General features: G+C 43.3%; 1 protein-coding gene across 1 annotated transcript in view; it reads right to left on the reverse strand.

Annotated features, from left to right (window-relative positions):
* The window catches only part of LMCD1 (LIM and cysteine rich domains 1), a 58,237-nt gene extending 38,199 nt beyond the window's left edge, over positions 1 to 20,038 (reverse strand). The window contains exon 1 of the mRNA XM_044253105.1: positions 19,896 to 20,038. Within this exon, the coding sequence (XP_044109040.1) occupies positions 19,896 to 19,937 (42 nt within the window). The 5' untranslated portion in view covers positions 19,938 to 20,038. The remainder of the gene's footprint in view (positions 1 to 19,895) is intronic.
* Between the last annotated feature and the right edge of the window lie 5,854 nt (positions 20,039 to 25,892).

Genomic DNA, 25,892 nt, shown 5'->3' on the forward strand with positions numbered 1-25,892 from the left:
GTGCAGATGTAGGTGTAAAGAGGTGTGGTACATGACCAAATCTACTGTTCCTATCCCAGGGCTACTCCTTGAGCATTTCTAGTCTTCTGTCTGGGCAAGCACAGATGTAAGGAAATCACTTCAACTTAGATACCCTTTTCCTGAATTGTGTAACAAGGATAAAAATGCACAGACTAAACAAATTGAGATTAGCCCAACTGATCTCGTACTCAGAATTCTATGGATGGAAAACTTGTTCTTTTCTCTTTTTGTTTTTAAAGACCAACCCTATTTAAGGCAACAAAAATGAAAACATTTGGTGGGTGATGAGCTGATGGCAGAAATGCTTGAGTTGTCAGTATTTCAGGGTACAGATTCGATTATCTTTCCTATTAAATGGTTTGTGTGTATTAAATTGATTCCACAGGCCAGCTGTGGTTGACAGAGTTAGTCTGATGGATTTAGCCCATGATGTCAGGAGTCTCTGGTGTCCCAAACAAAATCTTGAACAAATGTCCAACAAAAGAGTACTTTTTACTCTCTATAAGGAGTGTTGGGTTTTTGTTTTGTTTTGTTTTTTTGGTTGTCCCCCCCACTCTCGCCCCCCATCTTCTGTCAAGATAGTTTGTCATGCTTGACTCTAGGAGAACTTGTGTTTGGGGCAAAATACACTATGTTCTACTTATTATTCTTCCTCTCTCAACACATCATGTCTCACAGGTAAAATTAAGTTAAAATCAGGGCAGTAAACAAGGAGTAAAAATTCACAAAATCCCAGAACATGCTGTTCCATAGTGTATGAGAAGTTAGCAGAATGCCTGGTGGTCGCAGCCTCTGTGGCATGGTGAATAAGGCCTGTCACTCCTGGACCTCCCCCCAGCTGTCCCCGAAATGGGTCCCAATCCCTCTGTTCAGGCTCCTTGATGAACAATCCCTGTGGGGAAGTTCTGGAAACCACTGGTCAGTTCCTCCTACCACTTCTTTGGGAAACTCTCCCCTCCACCCTCCCCTATAAACTCCTAACCACCATGTAGGACCTGTTGCACACCCATCCACATGCATGCAAACACACAGGTGCACACATCCACACACACGTGCAAACACACGCGCACACGTCCACACATGCGTGCAAACACACGCGCACACATCCACACACATGCATGCAGGAAGGGCACACACAGTCCTCTATGGAACAATTCTATACTTGTCATCATTTGTTTGGTTCTGCCTTTCCCTTCAGGGAAGGAAATCATTGGAGGTTCCCAAGATTCACGAAAAGGGTTAATACAGCTATGGAAACCTAGTAGAAAAGCAAATCCACATGTGGAAAGGGAACTATGAAATGAAAGGTTTCTCTGTTTCAGAGCCTGCTCTACCCTCCCTCCCTACCCCTCCCCCCTCCTCTTCCAGCCAGCCTTCACGGACCTGAGGCTGGTTCCAGAAAAGCAGGAATGCCCAGACCCAGGGCCATGAACAAAGTAGGCACACAGAAGTCTGCCTTTGGGCAGGGGCTGGTCCCATCCTTAACCCGCTGCATCCTATCTCCTCCTGATTAGAACGAGCTATTGCCATCTACTTGCCCTGTTGGCAGGCCTGGCTGGCTGAGACTGTTAGTAATGTCTGCCTCCTACCGCATCAATACTTGGCATAATGGAGCAGACACCGTGAGCGCTCCACTAGCCGAGATAGGGGATTATCTACCCCTTTTTCTTTCCTTCCAGCCGCCTTTTCGTAAGTTTACTCTTGTATTTTTAGCACTTTCTTCAAAAATAGGCAAAGAAGCAATTAAGACTCAAATCAGTACATTTTCCAAGGGTTTGTGGCTCTTGGAAAGGCCTCATGTGAGGGACCTTCGGACAGAGGCGCTCATGAGACAATTCACATGTCTGGTCTCCTTTCCCACTTGGCATTGGCCAGAGCACTTGAAGGTGGGCAGCCTTGAAATAGTCATAGAATATCTCTTATAGGTGGCTCAGTGGGTTAAAGCCTCTGCCTTCGGCTTGGGTTGTGATCCCAGGGTCCTGGGATCCAGCCCTACATAGGGGTCTCTGCTCGGTGGGGAGCCTGCTTCCCCCCCTCCCCACCCCCCACCCCCCCGGCTCTACTTGCCTCTCTGCCGGCTTGTGATCTCCGTCAAATAAAAAAAAAATTTTTTTTTAATCTCTAAAAAAGAAAAAAAAAAAAAAGAATATCTCTTATCTTTTAAAGGTAAGGAGGCTGGAGTCACTTTGAGAAAGAAGATACAGAACAAGGCAGAAAGTTCCAAATCCTAAATCAAGCAATTGATGGCTGGCTGATGGCATCCTTGTGATGGCTGTGCATGGAAAATGCAGGAAATCGCCTGGCCCAGCTCGGGACTCTGACTCCTTTGTTTAACACTCCTTTGGCAGAGCAAAAATGATGGTGACCAAAGTAAAGAGGAAACCAGCCTCTGGGCCACCAGCTTCTTGCTGACAGCTACTGGGTACACATGGTTGAATCCAAAGCAGGTCCACAAATTTTACGTATAAGGGACTCTGCTAGACTGAAGTGATAGGATTTTTAGGACTGAACTAATATTTTCCTTTGACACCAGCTCCCTTCGAACTACTCACAGGCACTTCCCAGGCTACCATGAAGAGTGAACTGCACAAAAGCGAAAGACGAAAACGTCCTTTCCTGTTCTTGAGAATTACCTGCTTTCAGACAAGTCAGCCCATTGTTTGAGGGGCACCCTGCTTATTTGAAATAGGAATAGGAGGAGGGTCCTCCTACCTTCCTCCACGTGCAGACTTTTTAGAGATCTTCTGAGACCACTAGGTTCCCAAAGTGTGGGCATTGTTTTCAATGACCGTGCAAGAGATTCCCGTAGCGCAAGAGTGGGACATGGCATTTCTTGCCAAACTGTTTCCAGAGGCTCTAGTGCTATCTCTTTTAAACTTGTCTTTTTTCTTTCACGGACAGGCCCTGCCAGTTCTTGGGAAGATGTAAGTAAAACCACTAGTCTCGCTATGAGCCAGAAGTTATCCAACCCCCTCGGGAATTTTATCAGAGATTTACCAAGTGGTTTGAGGGAAGTTGAGATAAAATAAAGTCCTTGTAGGGTTTCTTGACTCTCCCCTCCCCCCATTTCCTAAATGAGAACAGGCTGTTGGTGTCCCCAGGCCTAATACCTTCAGGCCATACTTGGAAATGAAAATCCAATTGGCTTCTTGGTTCTTAGGTTTCAGTTTTTAGCAGACACCTCCTCTTGGATAAGACGGTCAGTTTGAGGTAGGCAATAATGAACTTATAAACCTCCCCAGTTTTATATGACCCTTGATTTTAGTGGCCTAATGTCTTAAGAATGTCTTCCTATAAGGATGTTAATTTGGGGTGTGTGTGTGTGTGTGAGTCTGAATTCTTGCAGCATTACTGATCTAAGGATAACACACTTTTATTGGAGTTAATTTTAGAAATGGAGAGACTTAGCAAACCGACTTGGAGAATTTTTAATCTTGCTTATCTGAATCTTAATATCATAATAGCATGTGTGCCATGTAAAAATATAGCACTGTTATTAAAAGTCTGGAGCCTTTGCTTATGCAAATGATTCCTGGTGGGAATCTCACACGTAAATTCTTAGATTAGCTTATGACAATGGAAACCTTGAGACACACACATTTCCTTCAGCCAACTTTGGTGCCTGGATATTAAGAAACCACTTGTGTTTTGCATGCCTCTAGCAAGACGGTTTCTCGGTTTAAAAAAGTACCCTTCTTATAAATGACTTCCCTCTTCTTTTTCTTCGCTATCATGTCTTTCTTTCTTTTTTTTTTTTTTTAAGATTTTATTTATTTATTTGTCAGAGAGAGAGAGGGAGAGACTGCAGAAGCAGGGGGAGGGACAGGCACAGGGATAAGCTATGGGATCCCCACTGAGCCTGATAAAGGACTCGATCCTAGGACCCTGGAATCATGACCTGAGCGGAAGGCAGATGCTTAGCCAACTGAGTCACCCAGATGTCCCTACCATCATATGTTTTTCAAATATTTCATCTTTTCCTTGATTTTCCCCCTCATGAACTAGTTGTACATAACTTTATATAGTGCGATTCTGTGTTTAAGAAAATCTGATACAAGGAAATCATAGATTCTCAGAAGTGAAAACGCCTTAAAGAGTATTTAGGTCACATTTTTCTATGCCTAGTTTTATGAATCAGAAATTAGCAGATGGTCATTCACTTGGCAAATATTTCATTTGCAAGGACTCACCTTTTGAAGCTCATCTAACACAATTAAAATGTAAAATCAGAACTCCAGAAGCCAAGTCACTTTCCAGAAAATTATCTCTTGAATAATTTTAGAATTTCATTTAACCACATGGCCCAGGAAAGATGCCATATTTCTCTGGGATATGCAGTGCTTTCTGCTTCCAACACTTCTCTCTCCCTTCACCTGACTTCTATTTGTCTTCCAGGTACCCCTCTCATGTGGTCTTAGAAAACCCTGTATTTTATACTCTTTTGTAGTACTCATCACGGTTGTAATTATCCAATCTTGAATATAACTCTTTAATGACATCCTTTCCTGCTAGACGGTAAGCTCTAGGGGGGCAGGGTCCCTGTGTATCGAGTTTATTCCTTTACCACCAGTGCCTCAGACACTGCCTTGCACATAGTAGCGCCTCAGTGAACATGTATGTGTTTGACTAGCTTCTTTTATAACATTTTCATTTTTGCCTTCAATCAATGCTTCGTCCGTTTTATGGGAAAAGCTAATGCAAAATAGGTATCCTTCATCTAAGGCCGATGCCTGCGGGAAGAGTTGGAAAAACAAGAATGGCACTGATTTCCTATAGTTTCTGGGATTTTAGCCTCCCCTGGTTGCCCAACCCTTCTTGGCCCTCCTCAGTGGCTCCCTCCTCCTCTCGAAAGTTCCAGCACTGGTTCTGACCTCCTCCTGATTCTCAACATGCTTCTCTCTTAGCATCCATCCATTCTGATGGCCTCAGCAGTTTTCTGTGGCTCTCAGTGTTATCTGCAGAAGTGTTTTCAGCTCTTGGAATCTCTTCCTGGGTAGACTGATGGAACTGTATCTCACCTTCTTCGCCACCAAACCCACTGGTTCTCCCTGGTTTATGGTATTCCTGCCCGTCCAGTCACCCAGACCTGTGGTCTGAATTCTGGTCAGTTGTTCAAGGCAAGTAGACATGGAAAGAAATGCTCTCCTCTCTGGGCAGAAGCCAGCTTTTCCTCTTTGAGGGGCCCATTTCTAGTTTGTGCCATCGCATCTGTGGTGTACCCCCGAAGGTAGGAGATGCTCCCAGTATGGGAGAGCCATTTTCTGATCCTTCTGGAAGGCGACTCACCAGAGAGAGAAAATCAGACTTCTCTAGAGCAACTCAGAATGTAGCAACCGCAGGCTTCTCCATGAAACAGAATATATATAAGCACGGGGAAACCGAAAACTTAGGCCAGCCTGAGAGTTGCTAAGCTCTGTAGACTTTCCATGGCGTTTTTAGTCTTGGCTCATTGCTTTGGAATATCCCTTTAACCACTCTTGCCCTTGAAAGGATTTGTTGGTGGGGCACTGGGGGAGAACTGTTCATGTTGGAACTGGAAGAGTTGAACCCAAGCCCTGGCCGCTTTATCATTTACCCGTGTGACCCTGGTGAGCAGTTTCTGCTCTCTGAACCTTGATTTTTTTTCACCTTTAAAATGGATCATAATTCCTACCAGCTTCATGGGAGTTTTGTGAGAATCAAATAGGACACTGCATATAAGATGTTGAGAAAACTATAAGGTGCTATAGAGATCAGGGGTAATTGAATATTAGATGTTTATGAAACCCTATGTTGCTGCTTCATGAATTCTGTCCTCAATATACCATCTGTGTGATTATATTTCTTTAAACAAATTACTTAAAAAACTTATTTCTTGGAAAAAAAAAAACCTTTACCTCTAAAATGTATTAAAACAGAAGGTAACCATAAAAAATACAACAAATATGAAACAACATCATTAAATTCTAGCTAATACCATTGTCTTTTAAAAGGTCTGAGCCTGAGGGCTACTCTCTCATGTGGCCCATCTTTCTGGAACCCTGTAAACATGTTACATATACATAAGAAATGGCATAGAGGGAAGAAGGAGAGCTATGGATTGAACTTCCTTCATTTAATTCATGTTCATCGTCTAGCTATGTCACCACGGCAATTTACACAATCTCTCTGAATCTGACTCATCTGTAAAATGAGATTTCTGTAAACATTAGGAAAACTGTGTAGCACGGTGCTTGGCTCATGGCCTGTGCTTGGTAAGTGCAGTTAATATGTCTCGTGCAAGAGCAGAGCTTCTATTTTTGTCCCTCATTTTAAGGGCAGAACTTAATGAAATTTTTTGTGTTGTTGCTTCTGAGGAGTATGGAGTGACTAATTAAACTGAAGAGAAAATTTGGGGCCATTTGTCAGCTAGCAAAGTAAAGAGGTGAGTTAAAGTGATTAACGGGACCACCCAGATTTTAGAAAGGTGGGAAAAACACCAACCAGCAAAGCAATTTCACCCAGCAAAATTTTGAAGAGACCCACCCTTTCAAATGAGTGTTCATGGTGTCCAGGACTAGGCTAAAATTATAAAGCCTATGAGAGGTGGTGATATTAAGTACTTTTTAAAAAAAAGGAGTGCCAAATCTAGGTTTTCGGGATGAGAAGAAATATGATGGGTCCAGGGCCTTCTCAGAATTTCTTGTACTTCAAAGAGCATATACTTGGCAGTGACTCCCCTACTTTCCTGAGTTTGGTCAACGTGGCTGAGGGAAGGCAAAACTCTTAAAATCCACACAGATGGAACTTTTCCACTGGCCCTATTTTGGTATAAATATTCATCAAGAACTAGAAACTTAAAGTCGATATGGGTCTGAGCTATAAGTGGTTTGGACTAAACTTCAGCCAATTTTCAGGCGTCCTGCTGGCTCTTGTCTCTCAGGAGGGCCAACTCTCCTGAGATGCGGCTGCTGTCGTCTAGAGACCTGAGCCAACTACCTCCCAAGACCATGGAAATCACTGGAGTTTGTTCTCAAGAGACTTCCAGCCAGAAAGAGGGGGGCCTCAAGGGTCGAATGAAGGTTCAAGTCAGTCGTCTGAAGGAAGGAAACAAATCAAGCCTTGGCGCATTCACTATCCTAAGGCCAATCCTTTCATAGGCAAGTCTGCAGGAGGATAATAAAACTTGGGACCAGATATTAAAAATTCAGAGTCTGGTTTGGAATAGTGCCTTCCCCAACCCTCTCACTTTCATTTCCTTTTCATCTCCCCATGCTTCCTGTATCTGCCAAAAAGTCTCCCTCCCATACCTCTGTCCCCACTCCTACTATGCCAGTTCTGATCTTGGTCTATAGGTCCAAGGTTTTAGATTAAACCACATGGGTAAGGATACCACTGAGGGGTGCTGGTCTCACTTCCTCTATTCCAGGTCTGTCTTGTGTCCTTTGCCCTCATGTTCTCTCTACCCTTTTCTACCCACTATGAGTTCTTTGTCCCTACCAGTTTCCCAAAGTGATTGTATCTAAACATTTTTTTAAAAAGATTTTTTTATTTGAGAGAAACAGAGAGAGTGTGCACACTCATGCATCCAGATGGGAGAAAGGGCAGAGGGACAGAATCCTCAAGCAGAGTCCCCACTCTGCATAGAGCCCCACATGGGGCTCAGTCTTGTGATGCAGGAGATCATGCGTCAAGCCAAACCAAGAATCCGACGTTTAACCAACGGAACCACCCACATGCCCCAGCAAAGTGGCTGTATCACTTTACATTCTTCCTGGCAATGTATGAATTCTAACTGCTCCACGTCCTTATCAACACTTGCTATTGTCAGTATTTAATTTTATTACTCTTCTGGGTGTGCAATGCTATCTTATTGTGCTTTTGTGTTTTTCTGATGAGTATTAAGGTTGAATATCTTTCCCTACACTTAGTGGCCATTTAGACATTTTCTGTGACATGGCTGTTCAAATCTCCAGCTATTTTCTTTTTAAATGGGACTGCTTTTTAAAAATTTATTTAAAGGAGTTAGTTATATATTCTGGATATAATCCTTTGTCACATATATGTACTGTGACTATTTTTGTGGATTGTCTTTTACTTTCTTAGTGGCATCTTTTAATGAAAGTAAGTTGGTTTTGGTGACCAGCCTTCATATTTATTTTTTTGAGCATTCCTTCCAGATGGAAACGTCACCAGGATATAAAGTTTACATTACTCTCTTACTGCTCTCAAATTCCACACAGTAATAAACTATGATAACTTTGTGAATATTTTTTAAAGCTTTCTCAAGACATACTACCTCTGTTTGTCACAGTTTTCTTCTTTTTCTTCTTAGTCTTCTCTAAGAAGACTAAGTCCTCCTGACTCTTGCCCTTTATAAATCAGGTGCTTTACATGTGGACAAGTGCTGATTTTTCATGAGTATTTATGATGTGGGTTTGGAATTCTTAGTGCTTTAGGATTGCCTATCCCCTTCTCTTTTTGTACTGTAGAAGCTCTCCTCTGAGAAACAGGATAGTTTGGTGGCATAGAAGTGACCTTCCCAAATGGGTGCGATTAGGAGAGGTAAATATGTTGCTCAGATGGAGAAGGTAGCAAACTCAAGTCCCCTTGGGCAAGTCCCCAAACTCACATCAAAACAAAAACTGGGAGATGTCTGTTGGCCATCTCACTCAGCTAAAAGCTGACACTAGATCTCCCAGAAGGCAGGAACTAACCCAGGAAACGATGCGTTGACCTTAATCCTGAACAATATGTAGGACTTAGTCAGTTACCAGAACTGGGACATTAGAAAAAAGTGGTCATTGTCCCCTTGAATTGAGCAGCTAGGGAAACAGAAGCAATGGGAAAAAGTTGCAGAGAGAGAGAGATAGAGAGAGAGGGGCATTTTTCCTCGTGATAAGGATGAACTTCTAATATTTAGAGGGGTTAAAAAAATAGGTCTCTTCAGGAGGTACGCATGCTGGTCAGTGGTATTCTCAGAGCATCTGGCTGTCCTGTCCAATTCACCTCATGTTTAAGGATGAGGGACGGTTGAACAGAATAAAGTTTTCAAAGTCTTTCTGAACCCGAAATGCTATGATACCTCAAATTTTTACCCCAGCTTTTCCACTAACTAGCTCTGTGACCTTGAGTAAGTCACCTGACTTGCTAGACCTGTTTCCTTGTTTGTTAAATAAGGAGAATGAACTAGGGAGAAACTCTGAGCCCTTTCTATCTCCTAAAAATTAATTGTAATTGCTGCAATATACAGTAGAAGCATTATTCAAATAAGCGTATGATGATTTTCCTTGTCAGGGCCCAGCCTGGGATGTGGAGGCTGGTGACAACAACCATTCTAGATAGTGTGACTATTATGTCTCTTCCCAAGGGCTGTTGGGGCCTGTCAGCTGTGTAGGAGGACAGACTCAAGGAAAACACAGCTTTTCCATCAAAGTTCGCCTCTTTTTAGGTCCTTGCAAACATAGGCATGATCCTCATAACTTCATTTTCCAGATAACTGACAGGGAATAATCTGGGATTTTTTTTTAACATACCATATACATATATGCTACCATATACAGCTAGCAAAAACCAAGAACAATCCCCCCAGTGGCATTTTGACATCCAAACCATGTGTTTTTTGTTCCTATGCCTCACCTGCTCTAACCCACGGCAGCGAGGAGCCCACATTGTCAGGCCAAGTGAGAACTCTGAAGAACTGTACAAGAGGAATTGTTTTGATGTAAGATTCTGGATCTCGTTAAACAAGTTCCATATTTCAAAGGGTTGACTTTCTTTCACTTATTTAATCCAAGAGTCTTAGTTGGGATTTTTCCTCTAAGTATCATTTATGGTGTCAGAGTCTAAGGGTGAATAAAACTTGGGGTGCACAAACATGCCTGGGAGGTTCTGGACCATTTTCATGTTCTGCTCATACATGCAGTGTGCTGAATTTCATAGTGTGTGCGTGTGTGTTCCTTTCTTCCCATTGATATTGCATATTCTCAGTTATGTGAACCTAAATCTTCTTGCAAAAGTTCAAACTCCAGGGGGCTTGAGTCGGCTGGATCTCCTTTGCTGGGACAGGGAGAGTCTCAAGCCACGGCCATAAAGTTTTCTGTGTGCCACTTTGGCAGGGCCTGCTACCCTAATCACTCTCAAGTGTTCTGGTTGAGAGGCAAGAGGAACAAGTCCTCAGATGAGAAAATAAAAATAAAAGACACGTATGTGGGGATGGATGGATACATGGAAATGTACTTCTCCACAGTTCAAGATGGAGGATATTCCCCAAGTTAGAAGTCAGGTAGGATGGAGACTATACGTGTCAGACTTGGAAAGCATAAAGCTGGACCATGACCTGCTCCTAACAGCTCATTTATCCTTGTCTATCAACACTCGGCTCAGATGTTGTCTCCTGGATAAGCCTTCTCTGACCTCCCGGGTGGGGTTAAGTACTGCTTCTTCTGATCTCCCTCAGTTCCACATGTACCTCTGATCAAGGTCTGCAGGCACTGTTCGCTCTCTGATGGCCGTACTGGCTGTTCCTTTTCTGAAACCATCAGCTTCTGAGATTCTTTTCCTTCTACTTTTCCACTAATCAGCTTAGTCCCTTAGTCCCTGGCATGTAATAATTGCATATATGTTTGCACAGACTAACACTTAAAGTGTGCCAAATTAGAAGTGGATAAGTTTCATCAAAGTAATGTTTTTATTTTCTCTACCATTTTGCTCTCATGAGCTCTCATGAGGTAATTCCTGTTTAACAAGCAACATTATTTCTCAAGAACTGTGCTAAGAACTTAACAGATCATTGTTGGAGACAACAACGCTCAGGCCCATTTTAATGATGAAGAGACTGAGGCTCAGAGGTAATGTGGCTTGTCCAAGGTAATAGGAAATGAGTGACTGGGCTGGGATTTAAACCCAGTTTGTCTGCTCCAAGAGCCTCAGGTCTCAGTCCACTACAGCTGGACCTATTTATGTATATGTGTATAGAATACTGCTAAGGCTTTATTTTGACAGAGGTCTTAATATATTTGGGATCTTTTGGTTGTCTGACACAAAAACATCCCTTCTCAGAATAATGTTTTAAATGCATGAAATATGTAAGATGACAGAAAAAACCACTATTACTGAAATAGTACCAATATGTAAAAACAGATCTATGATTTAGTAATATACATGCCTTTATTAAATTAATTAACAAGACTTAGCAGTGGATTTATTGTTATTTCAGGACATGAGCCAGTATAAGTGGTACATTAGACATCGATCTCAGCTGGAAAGTATTGATCTCAGGACAGGAAAGTATCAGATTTCCATTGGTATCAAGGGCACAGAGCCTATATCCAGCTATCTTTTTCTAATGTAAATGTCTTGTACAATAGCTTTTTGGTTTAAAAAAAAAAGTCAAGGGGTTGCTAAGCTGTCAGGGCTTTTGTCTTCACTCCTAATTGAAGGAAATGCTGAATCAGAGGCTGCATATATAAGGGTACAGTTTTTGTTCATTTACATTCCTTGATACCCTTAATTCTGTCCACAGATCCCTGCTTAAAAATGTCTCCCCTCTCTGCTTACAGGATTTAAAAAAAAATCCCCTTGACTTCCTCTAAAATAAGCCTCCAAATACTGGCCCCCTACCCCCTCCCCTGTTATGGCTAGATCCCTTTAACAAGGACACTGGCTGGCCACAGTGCCAGGGCTGGGAGCAGAGCACAGGAATGCCTCGGCAGGTGGACGGCTCTCCTCCAGGATGAGGGCAGGGCTGGGCTCCACTTTCCCTCCACTTTTTCCAGCCAATGGATCAGCTAGGCCAGTTACGTTGGTAGTCAGCCTCATGAATCAGTACCTGGACATGCCACTTAGTCATACAGCCCAAATAGATTGTCGTCTTAAGGGCGGGTTATGGGGTGTTAGTCAGCCAAGAGTCCTTTCTCTGTGCTCCTGTCCTTTGGTGCCCCTGCCATCAACACCACTAAGGACAGGGCCTGGGGTGTTAGGCTACCTCTGAGGACATAGGCTGGGCATAGACAGTGTGTCCACCATCATGTCTGCAAGGCAGCTGAAGGGGCTGCTGGGAGCTGCCAGGAGTTCTCCTCTGCCTCAGACTGCTCATCACTAAGTACCTTGTTTAAAATGCAATAACTGGGGTGGGGAGGTACCTGGCTCAGTTGGTTAAGTGTCTGCCTTCAACTAAGCCCACATCAGGCTCCCTGCTCAGAAGGGAATCGGCTTCTCCCTTTCCCTTTATCCCTCTCCTTACTTGTTCACTCTCTCTCTCAAATAACTAAATATATAAATCTTTTAAATATGCAAATACTGGGAGAATTATCACACTCATTCCTTTGTTACACTGTAAAAATGACTGGGGTTTGGTGTGGCTTAGAGGTGTGCAGTGCTCAGAAATATGAGGGTGGGTAGCAAAAGAGAAGAATTAACTGTGTAAGAAGAATTGTGTGTGCATGCACACACAATACAGATGGTCAAGAAATACACAGAATCAGAACGCTGACAGGATTTGGCCTTTATCTTACCTTTATGAGAAATGAATTTCATCAGACTCAAGTTTACATGGAAGGGACCAAAATTCTCTTATCCATTGTCTAGCACCCAGCACAATGGCTGACACACGATAGATGCTGAATAAATACTTGCTAAATGAAGAAATGAGTGACTATTACCTTGATTTACAAGCAAGACATCTGAGGCTTGGTGAGGGTAAGTTCCTATCTAAGATCACACGGTTGGGACCAACGTCTGGTCTCAGGCAAGGGAAGGACTGCTTTTTAGAAGTGTAGCAACAAGCCACCCAAAGCAAATTGTTGCCACTGTCACAATTTTACATATGATGCAGCTTGAGTGTATTTATGGCTAAGTCTAAGTTTAGCTACAAAGAGAAGGTCTTGCAATCTGATATCTTAGAAGCCACATGTGACATGACGTAAGCTGAACTTGGTTTTCCATGCTCCAGCACTTAACTACCTATGGGACTTCCGTGCTGTACTGAAGAGATCGGATACCAGGAAGCAAAAGGAAATATTTTTTGAGCACGTACTAGGCATCCAGGCACTTGGCATGCCTTATCTCTTCAACTGTTGTTTAGATGTAGAACCATTGTTAACTCTCTTTCTCAAACAGGGAACCAGAGGTCCAGAGAGGAAAAGCAACTTGGCAGAGGTTGCAGACCCAGTAAATGGCAGAACCATAAGTCACATCTAGATATCCATGCTTGCAAAGGCCACATATTTAACTACTTCTCAAATGGCCTCTAAGTCTTGTGGCCAAAGCTAAGTTCATAGCCAAAATGTTCACTTGACATTCTGAAGTTTGAAGATATGAAGTTGACATGAAATCAGAGTATCCTGGGCATGGAAATGGCAGAATATAGAACACACCCTTTCCTCCCACATTCATAAAAGATGCTGTGAGTCAGTGCATCTCTCAGTTATGTCTCCTGTAAATTCTGGATATGCTATTTCTCTCCCACGTCCCAACTGCAGCACAAAGGGACTGATGAAGCCAATCCCTAGACTCTGCTCAGCTCTTTTAAATAAAGATTCACTTGCATTTTTGTCCAAAGATTCATTTTATAAAGAATCTAATGTTTTAAAACAGAAGGAGGAAAAAAATCCCATAAACAGATCATGTGGATTTGAAACAGCCGCCATGGGCTGGACCCTGGTACTTCTTTGTCCTTCCAAAGGGTGAATCGCCAAATGGAGCCTTTGCTTTTTTCCCCCTCAGTGATCTTATTTCCTTTTAAAGCATGTCCTGGTGGGGGCTTGGCTATGTTTTGCTTGGTCCTGATTCACGTGTTATTGGGTAGACCATGAGTCAGGCTGACCAGGCATGTAGAGATACACATTCCAGAGGCCAAGCTTATCCTCAGGCTAAAATTTCCTGGAAGCTCTGGGACTGGGATCTCTAGGATTTTTTTATTTTTATTTATTTATTTATTTTTGGCCAAGGGTCACTGCTTCTTCAGTAATTTTAGGATACTGTTGTATGCTTCCTTAGGTTGTCTACCAGCCTCCTCCCTTCAGAATTCAATTAGACTTCTAGAAAACCAGGAACCAGGAAAAATCTAGAAAGCCCTTGTTCTCTACCTGGGAATGGCTTTGACTTATTGTAGGTGACAGCAGATACCTACTAGTGACCAAGAGATACCAGAGAGGTACAAATGCCTGGTAATAAGTGCTGGGCAGATTCTGAATCAGACTATTAATGTGTAGAGAGACCTTGATCTCTGAGTGAAGGGCACAGTGATTAATCAGAGCTCTTCTCTACCAGATGGCTACTTCTGAGGAAAGCCTTCTTATTTTTTCTTAGAGTGGAGAGAGATTAAGTTTTGGGATCAGAAAGGCTGGGTTTGAGTTCCTAACCTGCCATCGCATGATCATGTAAACTTAGTCTTAATCTACTCACATGGAGAAAGAACACTCACATCTTTGCATGGTAGTCTTTGAGGTAAAATGGGATGTGGGAAACTTCAAGCACCTCCATGCACTCAAGAGAGGTCTTTCCTCTCTCTGTTCTTTCCTTGAATTTGTCTATGCTAGCAGAGAATGGGTGAGTCTTCCTGCAGAGTTCTCAGGGGGACAAGAGTCCAAACAAATGGTGAAAGGAAGACCAACATGTCTCTCCTGAGAAAAAAAGGAAAGGGGTTTTCTTCTCATATAAAGGAGCAGACAATGAGTGAAGAGTTGATCTGGAAGTCTGACAAAGCTTTTTAATTGTTTTAGTTCTGTTTCTGTTCTTGTGAAACCACCATCAAGTTTCCACACCAGATATTTAGGCCTATGAACCAAGTTCAGGATTTGGCCACTGAAAAGAGTCTTGGTGCATACAGGAGACCCAATTTCTTATTTGACGTTTTCTTTAAAAGCTATATAGAAAACATTTCTAGAGTTTCTGCAGATCCAGACCACTGATATGTACAGAGCTCCAAGAATGGGTTTAGGACATCTTAAATGTCCCATGTGAAGTTATGGAAATAACATAATCTTGAGAGACTCCTGTAGAAGTGGTTGGTGGCCCTGTACCTACCAAGATCATGGCAGCTGCCAGCCAAATCCTCTTTCTGATAGCAACAGAAAGAGTGTGTGCGTGTTTGTGTTGCGGGAGGAGTACTTCCAAACAAAGGCACTTAAAGAACAACAGTTGTCTCTTCCTTCTGGATGTCCTGAAAAGCTGTTCCACAATTCTACTTTTAGTGGAACAGAGTTTTAGCCTGTTTTTCTGGAATTATTTGTTATTCGGGAGATAGTATGGTGTATAGGAAAGGTCACTGGGCTGGAGGAAAAAGGAAGAATGCTTCTCATCCCAGGTCTGCTACTTCCTAGGAAAAGTGACCTGTCCAAAGTCAACTGATAAATAAATGCCTACAGTTATTAGGCTGACTCAACCTCTGCCAGAAAACTTTTCTCATCATCTATGTTTAAATGGTGTTGGATGAACATTGGGGATATAAGAACTCCCAAGGTTTATACTCATCATGCCAGATTTCTACTTTGTTATTCACATACTATTTTGAATGTACAAGTTGGAAAAAATTAAAAAAAGATTCTTTCCAAAGTCAAAGTCAAATTGAATACCTCTTCTGGAGTCCTGTTGACTCCAGTGGGCTGCAGGAGGAATTATCCCCTCACTGCTCTGCTCCTTACCTTCTCCTCACCAGAAGTGGCAGGCATGGGGGTGAGAAAGAATGATGCACCTGTGAGTCTGTGTCAATGTCCTTCCTTCTTGATCCCCAGCTTTTGCTGGACTCAGCCCATTCTACTTATCCTTTGTTATCTTTGGCTAATTAATATGGAGAGAAGATCAAACCATAGGCCCTTCCGAAGGGAATACCTTTACCCACTGTCTGGTTATGGAATGGTGCATAGGTCCTGGCTAGGAGAAGGTCTTGGAGCCTAGAGGGATGAGAGTAAGCCTAGAGATGGTCTATGATTAAGTCTTTCCCTGCCTCCCATCACCCCAGGTGGTGGATGCATTGGTGAAAATCAATCCTCAGCCCCCAACCCCCCATATTCAGACATGTCTGCACAATGTGACAAGCATCTTCAATATACAAAGTAATGGCTTCAGCATTTGTTTTCAGGGACCCTTTAAGAAGGACTTGGATAATTTCTTTTTTCTTTCTTTTTTTTTTTTTAAACAAGCCTGTCTTTTGGGCCAGGTTGCTTATACACCTATGGGCATGTCTCCAATGCCTTGGCTATTACGGTCTTTAAGTGACAGCTTAATATATTTTTAAGATTGAGGGAGCCAACGACCATTCTTGAGGAGCCATGTTTACATTGGATCGGCTCGCTCAGGCAACGTGCCAGCAGTCTTACACGCTGCAGGAACTGGAGGTGAAAGCAGGAAGGGCTGAGGACAGAGGGGAGGATGAAGCTGGAGGACAGGAAAGCCAAGAGGGAGGGGATGCAGAGAAGGGTGTGGGGAGACGCCCAGCTGAGCCTGGCAATGCACTTAAAATCATCATTTAATGCTCCTTTGACATGGTGTTGAGGGGTGAAAAGAGAACCCTTTGGAGCAGGTCCACTAGCACATGCATAGTTCACAGTGGACATGCTCTTAGATCCCTTTGTTCTCGTCCTGCAAATGGCTTCTTGGCAATCAATGGGCCCATATTGTTGCAGAGCCTAAATTGGCTTCAGCCCATCTTCTCAGCAATCTCAAATATGGAGCTTGACCCCTCTGGGCTTCAGTTTCCTTGCCTAAAAAGTGAAGAGAGCTCCCTGCCCCCTTCTAAGCCCAAAATTCTATAACTCTATAGTGACTGGTAATCTCTGTTCCATGTAAGCAGATTTTGTATCTGTTGGGGTAGAATGAAGATGAGATCAATGTTTGGCTTATTGAAACTGAGCAACTTGCTTTGGTTCAGATGAATGAAAGTTAGCTGCTCTTCAGATGGGATATTCATAAAGAAAATTGTATCCTTCACCAAAAGACTCCTTTGAGCATTCACACACCCATCAAAATATACCAATAACAACAATAAAAACTAAGTCTATTTGCCAGCTTCTGGGCTGAGCCCTTTTTATGCATTATCTCATTTAATGATCACAGACAGACCCCTTGGGGGGTAGATGCGGCTACTGCCTCTCTAATCCTCAGATAAGGGCACAGACTCAGACATTAATTATGGAGTACACAAAAGCACACAGCTACTAAGTGGTAGAGCTGGGGTATGAGCCTCGCTCTGGATCCAAGAATAGTAGTAGCAGTATTCTTAAATATGCTTAATAAACAATAGAAGAACAAATCCACTGTAGTGATTGATTCCACCAAAAGAAATGGCATTTGGCCTTCCAGACCCTTTATTACCAAGGAATGTTGACTATTCTGTGGGAACTCTCTGTACTAGGAGACCTTCTCTCTCCCAGTAGAAAAACAAATGATGGCTTAAGAGCGGCATTTAACATAGCACAGATGAGAGGAGGCAGGTAGCTCTATCTAAGTTCTGCCAGTAACTAGGTATATGATCCATGGTGAGTCTCTCAGTTTGTCTGGGATTGGTTAGACGATCTCTAAAGCAACTCCAGGTTTTGGATTTTATGTTCTCTTGAAGACCTTTTTATGACTTTCCAGCTGCTAGGGATTCCTCATAACCTACTTCCCCTTGGGGTTGAGGCAGTAGAGACAGTTTGTATGCCATTTTAAACCAGTTCTCATTTTGTAAATGAGAGTCTATGAAATCACTTCAAAATGCCTAAGTGTGATTAAGCATCCTGAAGCCAAATGTTATAACCCCCCCCAACTGCTGCAGATTTAAAGAGTAAATAAGCAGTAAAAGTTTTTCAGCATGCTGTTGGTATGACACGGTGTTTAATCACTATTATAACATTCAGCAAGGAGAGTTTCTCCCCAGCTCCCTTCTCTTGACTTTTTGAGTTGAAGACATTGGTTCATCTACCTAGTGGTGACTGTCCTCCTCATTGCCATCGTCCCAAGAAGTTTAAAAAAAAAAAACAACCCTTTCATCTCTACCCACCACATTCTTTCTCTAAGCCTGTAATTGGATCTAAATGGAAAATAAACCCTTTGCAGGCCAAGGAAGTTGGCACAAGAGGGTGACAAGAAGGGGAACATGTTCCACCTCTAATCCGGATAATCACACTCACCGATGCAAAGGAAAAATAAAAACAAGGCTTCCTCCAAGGGGTGGCTTTGGCCCTCAGCAAGGAGGAGGGTTTCCATGTACTGGGTCTTCACACATCATCTATCAATCTGTTTGTAGTAAAACCACCCCAAATCACCTCAGTTTCTAGTGGACCATGGGGCTTGGCCCCTTTAGCCCCAAATTCTTTTACTTCAGCTGAATTTGGGGAGGCTGTTCAGACACACAAATATCCTGGTGCTGCCACAAGTTAAAAAACATTCACGTACAAAATGTACTGTCCGTGAAAACTATGGTCTTAGCTGGATGGATATTCAGTGGTTCACTGGTCGTTTATTGAGTCCTGCTGTGTATGGTATGCTGTGTTGGAACAGAGATGAACCAGAAAGGTCTGTCTTCAAGGAGTTTAGAAACATGTATAAAGAAATAAAAGTAGTGTATGTATGACTTGTTAGTAGGTATAAATTAACAGGTATCTTACCGAGGTCTAAAGTGTTAGGAGAATTCCATAGACGGAAAGAGGACCGGATTCTCCAAAGAGTCTGGCAAATGTGATGGGACATGGTACCTTCCAGAGAGAAGCCCTGATTAATTTTGACTTGGTGTACACATTCAGAAGGGTCTGCTGGACTGTGTGGGAATGTGGGGAGGTCAGCTGTGTAATGGTGCAGCTATAAATCAGATGCATGAACTCTGTGCTTCTAAGTTATGTGGCTTGCATTTTTATTTTGATTTTGACATATGTTCAGGGTTTTTGTCTTTTCTTCCTCTTTCCTGTCCTTTCCTTTTTTTTTGTTTGTTTTGTTTTGTTTTTCATGTCTCTCATTCTGTTCCACAGGTAATGGCAGAGGTCTGAGGAGGGCTTTGCCCTGCAAGAATTTAAAATGACTGCTTTGGGAGATTAACCCACAGTGTACTGCTGCTATTGTTGCTGCTGGGAGAGAAGCAGGGTCTACCATCCCCAAAACTGGAGACAAGGAAACGGAGGCATAGAAAAGTGAATTGGTCAAAGCAGTGCCCCTAAAAAGTGGCAGGGCCAGGGTTTCAGTGCCTTAGGCATTCCTTACGCACCACTGCCTCCTGGAAGCAATCGCTCTAAACCCTGGGCTTCAGTTCTCCGTTGGCTTAGACTGTCTGTGTCTCTGCTCGCTTCCAGCTCACTTGTCCTCTAAGCCTCTGGCCTGTGCCCTCTCCCAACTGCATCCAGGTAAGTGGGTGTTGGAGCTACAGGCACAGCTGCAGGCCCCTCCTGCAGTGAATCACCCGTGACCTTCTGGGCTCCAGGCCAGATCTTCCTGAAAGGGAAACGTGCAGACCCTGGGGACAGAAATTAGTTCCCATGTGCTGGAACTGCTGCCCTCGCCAACATCACCAACTAAAGAAACTGGTGTGTGTGTGTGTGAAAAACAAAACACTAGGATGACAGCAAGAGGGGAGATTTCCTTATGAGTAAATATTACCCTCCCCTCAACTTTCACCTCAATCCCGGGAGGGCTAAGGGAGGGGTTATTTTTCTTCCTACAGACAATAGGATTACTATTTTTTTTTAAAGTTCCACTTTATTTAAATTTTAATTAGCATCATAGAAGAACTAAGATTCTTTGCCAATACTTTACACAATGGTTTTTAAGAGTAAGTTTTGGGGTGTGTGCCTGTTAGCTCAAATATGTACTCCCAACTGTTCTATTTTCTGCGAAGTCTTGGAATTTAATGAGCTTCCTTCTTAGTCTAGGTAAGCCTCCGGGAAACCTGGGGGAGGGACATGGGGAAAAGGAAGAATGTAGGTAAGTACAGACAGATCGCAGCTCACCTTTTGAACTCCTTTCTTGAGGTCCTTAGCCACCTTTGCCATCTTCTCTGGTGCAGGAACAGCGCCTGGCTTCTCAGGCAGAGGCGCGAGGGCGCGCAGCGGGGACAGCGCTGGCTGAATGGCCAAATTCGCGGGCCCGGGGGGAGCTCTGTGCGCAGCCGGGCGCCCCGGGGTCCTTTAATTGGAGAGCGGGACTCCCTCTAAAACCGCGCCAGCCAATCCTCTCGGGCGCTCGCGCTCGGCCGGCCAATGGCAGCGCGCGGCTCCCCCCCTCCCCTCCAGGCGCCCTGGGCAGTCCAGGCGGCTGCGGCGGCGCGAGCGCTGCCCTGACGTCAGTGCGGCTGCGGCCCCTGCCTGCCCTGGCGGCTCACATCTGTCCCTCGAGCAGGCGGCAGGAATCCGTCCCCACGCCCTTCTCCTTTAAAGGACAACGAGCAGAGGGTGGGGAGGGCCGCTGGGCCCCGGCGATCCATTCAGGTCAAAAGGGAGAGTGATCAAACAGGAAGGCTGAGGTATTTTTAGTGAGCTGGGTCCAAAAATAAATGCTGAGCCGTGTTCCCCTTCCCACCCTTTCTGCCTTGTCCTAGGGGAGGTGCGGGGCGACAGGGGAGCAGGTGGTGTGCAGCCGCGTGGACTGGGCCTGCTAACTTTCCCAAACCGGGGCAAATCCTCCAATCACCAGACAGGAGGTGAGAGCCCAGTGAGTTAGGTGTTTTTTGTTTTTTTTTGTTTTTGTTTTTGTTTTTAATTAATGTTAGTAAATTATTAATCTGCCTTTTCTAACTTGCTTTGTGTAAATCCTCCCATTTCAGCGAGGAGGATACGGTCCTGATTTTATAAGCGCGGAGAGGTACATCTTCTTTCTAGTTTTGGAATTACGTCAGGTGTTGTTATCCCCGTGATGATGATGGTGGTGATTATCACTTGCATTTGGTAGATGAGGACACACTCAGAATAACCGGTCCACTGTTGAACCCTTGGCCAAGGCTTTACATCTGAGTTAGTGAGAGCGAGCAGTTACCAGGGGAGAGGGGACACATGATGGATGACAAGAAGCCATAAACTAGGAAACTCTAGTTAAACTCCATAAATTGGGGAACGGCTATCTGGACAAGCAAGATTCTATCTGTGGATGTCTCACATCCCTGGGGTGACTTGTCTGGCAACCTCTAATGTAACAAGCCTCATAAGACAATATGAGCAAGGTCTTCCCTCACTATGCTATGTTGTGAGCCTGAAAATTCATATCTCTACTGAGCCAGTTCCACAGACCTGGGATCCCAGAGGCATTTTCTTCTCTGTCAGGACAAAGGACTAAACCCCAGCCCCTTTCTACCCTGGGGAGAATATCGCTCTGTTATGACGTTTTCAGTTGTATAACTCACAGTGGCAGTACCCCCTGCCAGAAACCAGGGCTCAAGTGGGTTTCGGTAAAACTAGGTTGCAGAGGAGACTGAAGGGGGAGGGGTCTCATAGTACTTCATGTGACTAATTTGAGGGGATGGGGGAACTGCAGGCCATATTCTAGGCCTCTCTTATTGGAGGTACTTTCCCTCTTAAAGCTTCCTCCATCTTGATTCTTAACACATCATCATCTCCAGCCATCCCAAATCTTGACCAATAATCCCAAATTATGATTCCTTTTTCCCATTCCTAGAAAAGGCTGTTTGTGATCCTTCTTTTGTGGATCTGCTATAATCGATGTTTGTTTTGCTTGCTCCCAGCTGTACCCCAACACCTAGCATATGATGGACACTTGAAACATGTGTGTTAAATGAATACAGGTTGGGTTCTTGTTTTTAATCAGCAGTGAGCTGGCAGGCAGTACTAGGAAGAGATGGTGCAATGCTACATCTTAGTCTAGTATATCCAAACTTCCAAGGTGGGCTGCACGTTAAACCGGTGTGTAAATAAACGGTGGCCACCAGAAGCCTGGCCTGGAGGAGGTTTCCATGTGAACAGCCCATTCAGTAGCAAATCCTAGGAACAATGGTGCTGAACTGGGATGTTATGCCAGAAGCCTTTATATTTCAGAGTTATAGGAACAGAAGCCAGAGGAGTAACAAAGACATGCTTTATCCCTTGCAAACTGGGCAGAAGCCTTCCCAGTGAAGTCATTTCTCACTTGCTTCCCAGCCACCCTTCTTGCCCCATCTTGAGAAATTATTGTTCCATGGGATAATTCTAATTCTACTAACTTTGACACTGTATAGCTCCAAACTCATGACCCCTTTCCCCTCCTTATTTTTGCCCTTGGGCCCTGTGCCAGCTAAGGAGGCAGATATTGTGACTCTTAGAATGTGAGAATCAGGAGCTACTGCTTGGGGTGGTTCAGTCTCTTCTTTTCTGGAGAATAACCTGTTGTGGGCAGAAAGGCACCCCCCAGTCCCTTCTACTACTTACTCTTTTGCTGGCTAAAGATGCTCACACTGACTCTTTGAACCCTACTCTTGAGCCAGATGTTTAAGGGGAGCTATAGTCAGAGTCTTGGCTGGACACCTCGTTGGACTATTATAATTTGGGACGTTCTGGCCAATGGAAGCAATATGGCCATTATACCACAACCTCATTCTACTTTTGCTTCTCTTTGGAAGAAAATGGGTTATCTTTTCTAGGTTGGAACAGTGAGAGATCTGATTTTCCCAAGGCTCATTGCTTTGTGGTGGTAGGGCTTATTAGAAGCTTCATTCACTGAAGAGACAGTCTTTTTTCCACCGTATATTTTTTTCCTGTTTTGTCGAAGATTATTTAATCATAGAGTTGAGGGTCCATATCTGGGCTCTCTACTCTATTCCACTGGTCTATGTGTCTGTTTTTATGCCAGTACCATGCTGTCTTGGTGATCACAGCTTTGTAGTAAAGCTTGAAATCAGGTAACCTGATGCCCCCAGTTTTATTTTTGTTTTTCAACATTTCCTTAGAGATTCGGGGTCTCTTCTGATTCCATACAAATTTTAGGATTATTTGCTCCAGCTCTTTGAAAAATACCGGTGGAATTTTGATCAGAATGGCATTAAAAGTATAGATTGCACTAGGCAGTATAGATATTTTAACAATGTTTATTCTTCTAATCCAAGAGCATGGAATGGTCTTCCATCTTTTTGTGTCGTCTTCAATTTCTTTCAGGAGTGTTCTGTAGTTCCTCGAGTACAGATCCTTTACCTCTTTGGTTAGGTTTATTCCCAGGTATCTTATGGTTCTTGGTGCTATAGTAAATAGAATCGATTCTCTAATTTCCCTTTCTGTATTTTCATTGTTAGTGTATAAGAAAGCCACTGATTTCTGTACATTGACTTTGTATCCTGCCATGTTGCTGTATTGTTGTATGAGTTCTAGTAGTTTAGGGGTAGAGTCAGTCTCTTCAGTAAATGGTGCTGGGAAAACTGGACAACTATATGTAGAAGAATGAAACTCGACTGTTCTCTTACACCGTACACAAAGATAAACTCAAAATGGATAAAAGACCTCAATGTGAGACAGGAATCCATCAGAATCCTGAGGAGATATCAGCCACAGCAACTTCTTTCAAGATATGTCTCCAAAGGCAAAGGAAACAAAAGCAAAAATGAACTTTTGGGACTTCATCAAGATCAAAAGCAAAGGAAATAGTCAACAAAACAAAGAGGCAACCCACAGAATGGGAGAAGATATTTGCAAATGACAGCACAGACAAAAGGTTGATATCCAGGATCTATAAAGAACTCAAACTCCACACACACAGAACAGACAATCATATTAAAAAAATGGGCAAAGATATGAACAGACACTTCTCCAATGAAGACATACAAATGGCTATCAGACACATGAAAAAATGTTCATCATCACTAGCCATCAGGGAGATTCAAATTAAAACCACCTTGAGATACCACCTTACACCAGTTAGAGTGGCCAAAATTAGCAAGACAGGAAACAACATGTGTTGGAGAGGATGTGGAGAAAGGGGAACCCTCTTACACTGTTGGTGGGAATGCAAGTTGGTGCAGCCACTTTGGAAAACAGTGTGGAAATTCCTCAAGAAATGAAAAATAGAGCTTCTCTATGACCCTGCCATTGCACTCCTGGGCATTTACCCCAAAGATACAGATGTAGTGAAAAGAAGGGCCACCTGTACCCCAAAGTTTATAACGGCAATGGCCACAGTCACCAAACTGTGGAAAGAACCAAGATGCCCTTCAACGGACGAATGGATAAGGAAGATGTGGTCCATATACACTATGGAGTATTATGCCTCCATCAGAAAGGATGAATACCCAACTTTTGTAGCAACATGGACGGGACTGGAAGAGATTATGCTGAGTGAAATAAGTCAAGCAGAGAGAGTCAATTATCGTATGGTTTCATTTATTTGTGGAGCATAACAAATAGCATGGAGGACAAGGGGAGATGGAGAGGAGAAGGGAGTTGGGGGAAATTGGAAGGGGAGGTGAACCATGAGAGACTATGGACTCTGAAAAACAATCTGAGGAGTTTGAAGGGGCGGGGGGTGGGAAGTTGGGGGAACCAGGTGGTGGGTATTGGAGAGGGCACAGATTGCATGGAGCACTGGGTGTGGTGCAAAAACAATGAATACTGTTACGCTGAAAATAAATAAAAAAAATTAAAGGGGCAGGCAGAGAGAGAGGAGGATGCAGGCTCTCTGCTGAGCAGAGAGTCCGATGTGGGGCTCGATTCCAGGACCCTGGGATTATGACCTGAGCTGAAGGCAGAGGCTTAACTCACTGAGCCACCCAGGCACCCCCACACTTAGGACTTTTAACTTGAAACTGTGTCCTTTCCACTATTCCACACCACCTCCCTATGATTCTTAAGGATTGACTGCAGGGAAAAATGTAAGCACTTGAAGGAAGATAGTATTGTTGTCATTGTCATTATCAGTGGGTTTGTCCTAACTGGAATTTTTGACTGTATTCATGCTGTTTTCATTGTTCATTTATTTATTCCTTCATTCAACAAACACTGAACTAAGAACTACAGTGAATCAGGAGGCCCTGAGCTGGACTAAGACAGACCATGAATGAGACAGAGAAAGTTCCTGTTTTTATACAACTTCTATCCTAGTGGAGGGAAACAGACATTAAATAGGTGAACAGATAATTAGATAAGGTAATCGAGGATGGCAGTGAGTGCTTTGGAGGAAGTAATGGAAGAGAGATTCACTGGTTATATGGTCCATTCACATCAGGTGGTCCAGGAAAGGCTTGACTTGAAGGGATCATGTGAGCTGAGACCTGAAGGAGGAGAATGAGTCAGCTCTGACTAGAGTCTCCATGGAAAGAAATTTCAGAAGGATAGAGTCATGAGAGCAAAGACATTAAGGTGGGTACAGGCTTTCTATGTCTGAGGGTAATGATGGACAGGGAGAATGCATAAGGTGATCCGAGAAATAGACAGTGAATAGATCACATTGGACTCTGCTACGGAGGCTAAATTCTTTCCTGAGAGCACTGGGGAATTATAAATGAGTACTTCCCAGCTGAGACATAATGTGTGCCAAATATGTCATTTAAAAATTTCTAATAGCCACATTTAAAAAAGTAAAAGGAAACAGGTGAACTATTTATAATATATTTTTGTTATCCAGTATATCTCAAATTGGTCATTTCTTCCTGTGATTGATATACACCATTACTGAGATATTTTACGTTCTTTTTTTTTTTTTTGTATATTATCTCTTTGAAATCTGGTGTGTGCTTTACACTTGCACTACACCTCTGCTGAGATCAACCACATTGCAAATGCTTACTAGTTACTTATGGCCAGTGGCTACCATATTAGAGCAGTTATAGAGTTCTAAGCAGTGGGGGATGACAGTACCTGATTTACCATTTAATTCACAGCCAGGACACCCAAAAGGTCTTAATAGATACTTGCCTGGTAACTAACAACCTCTCATCATCAGGTGGAAAGACTGAGGGTCTGAGAACCAATAACTACATGTCTGGTCTACTGTTTGAGGCACAGCACTGGAAGGATAAGCTATTTACCCAAAGCCACAAA

This window comes from Neovison vison, chromosome 6 (assembly GCF_020171115.1).
Source record: "Neovison vison isolate M4711 chromosome 6, ASM_NN_V1, whole genome shotgun sequence".
NCBI classification, from domain to species: Eukaryota; Metazoa; Chordata; class Mammalia; order Carnivora; family Mustelidae; genus Neogale; species Neogale vison.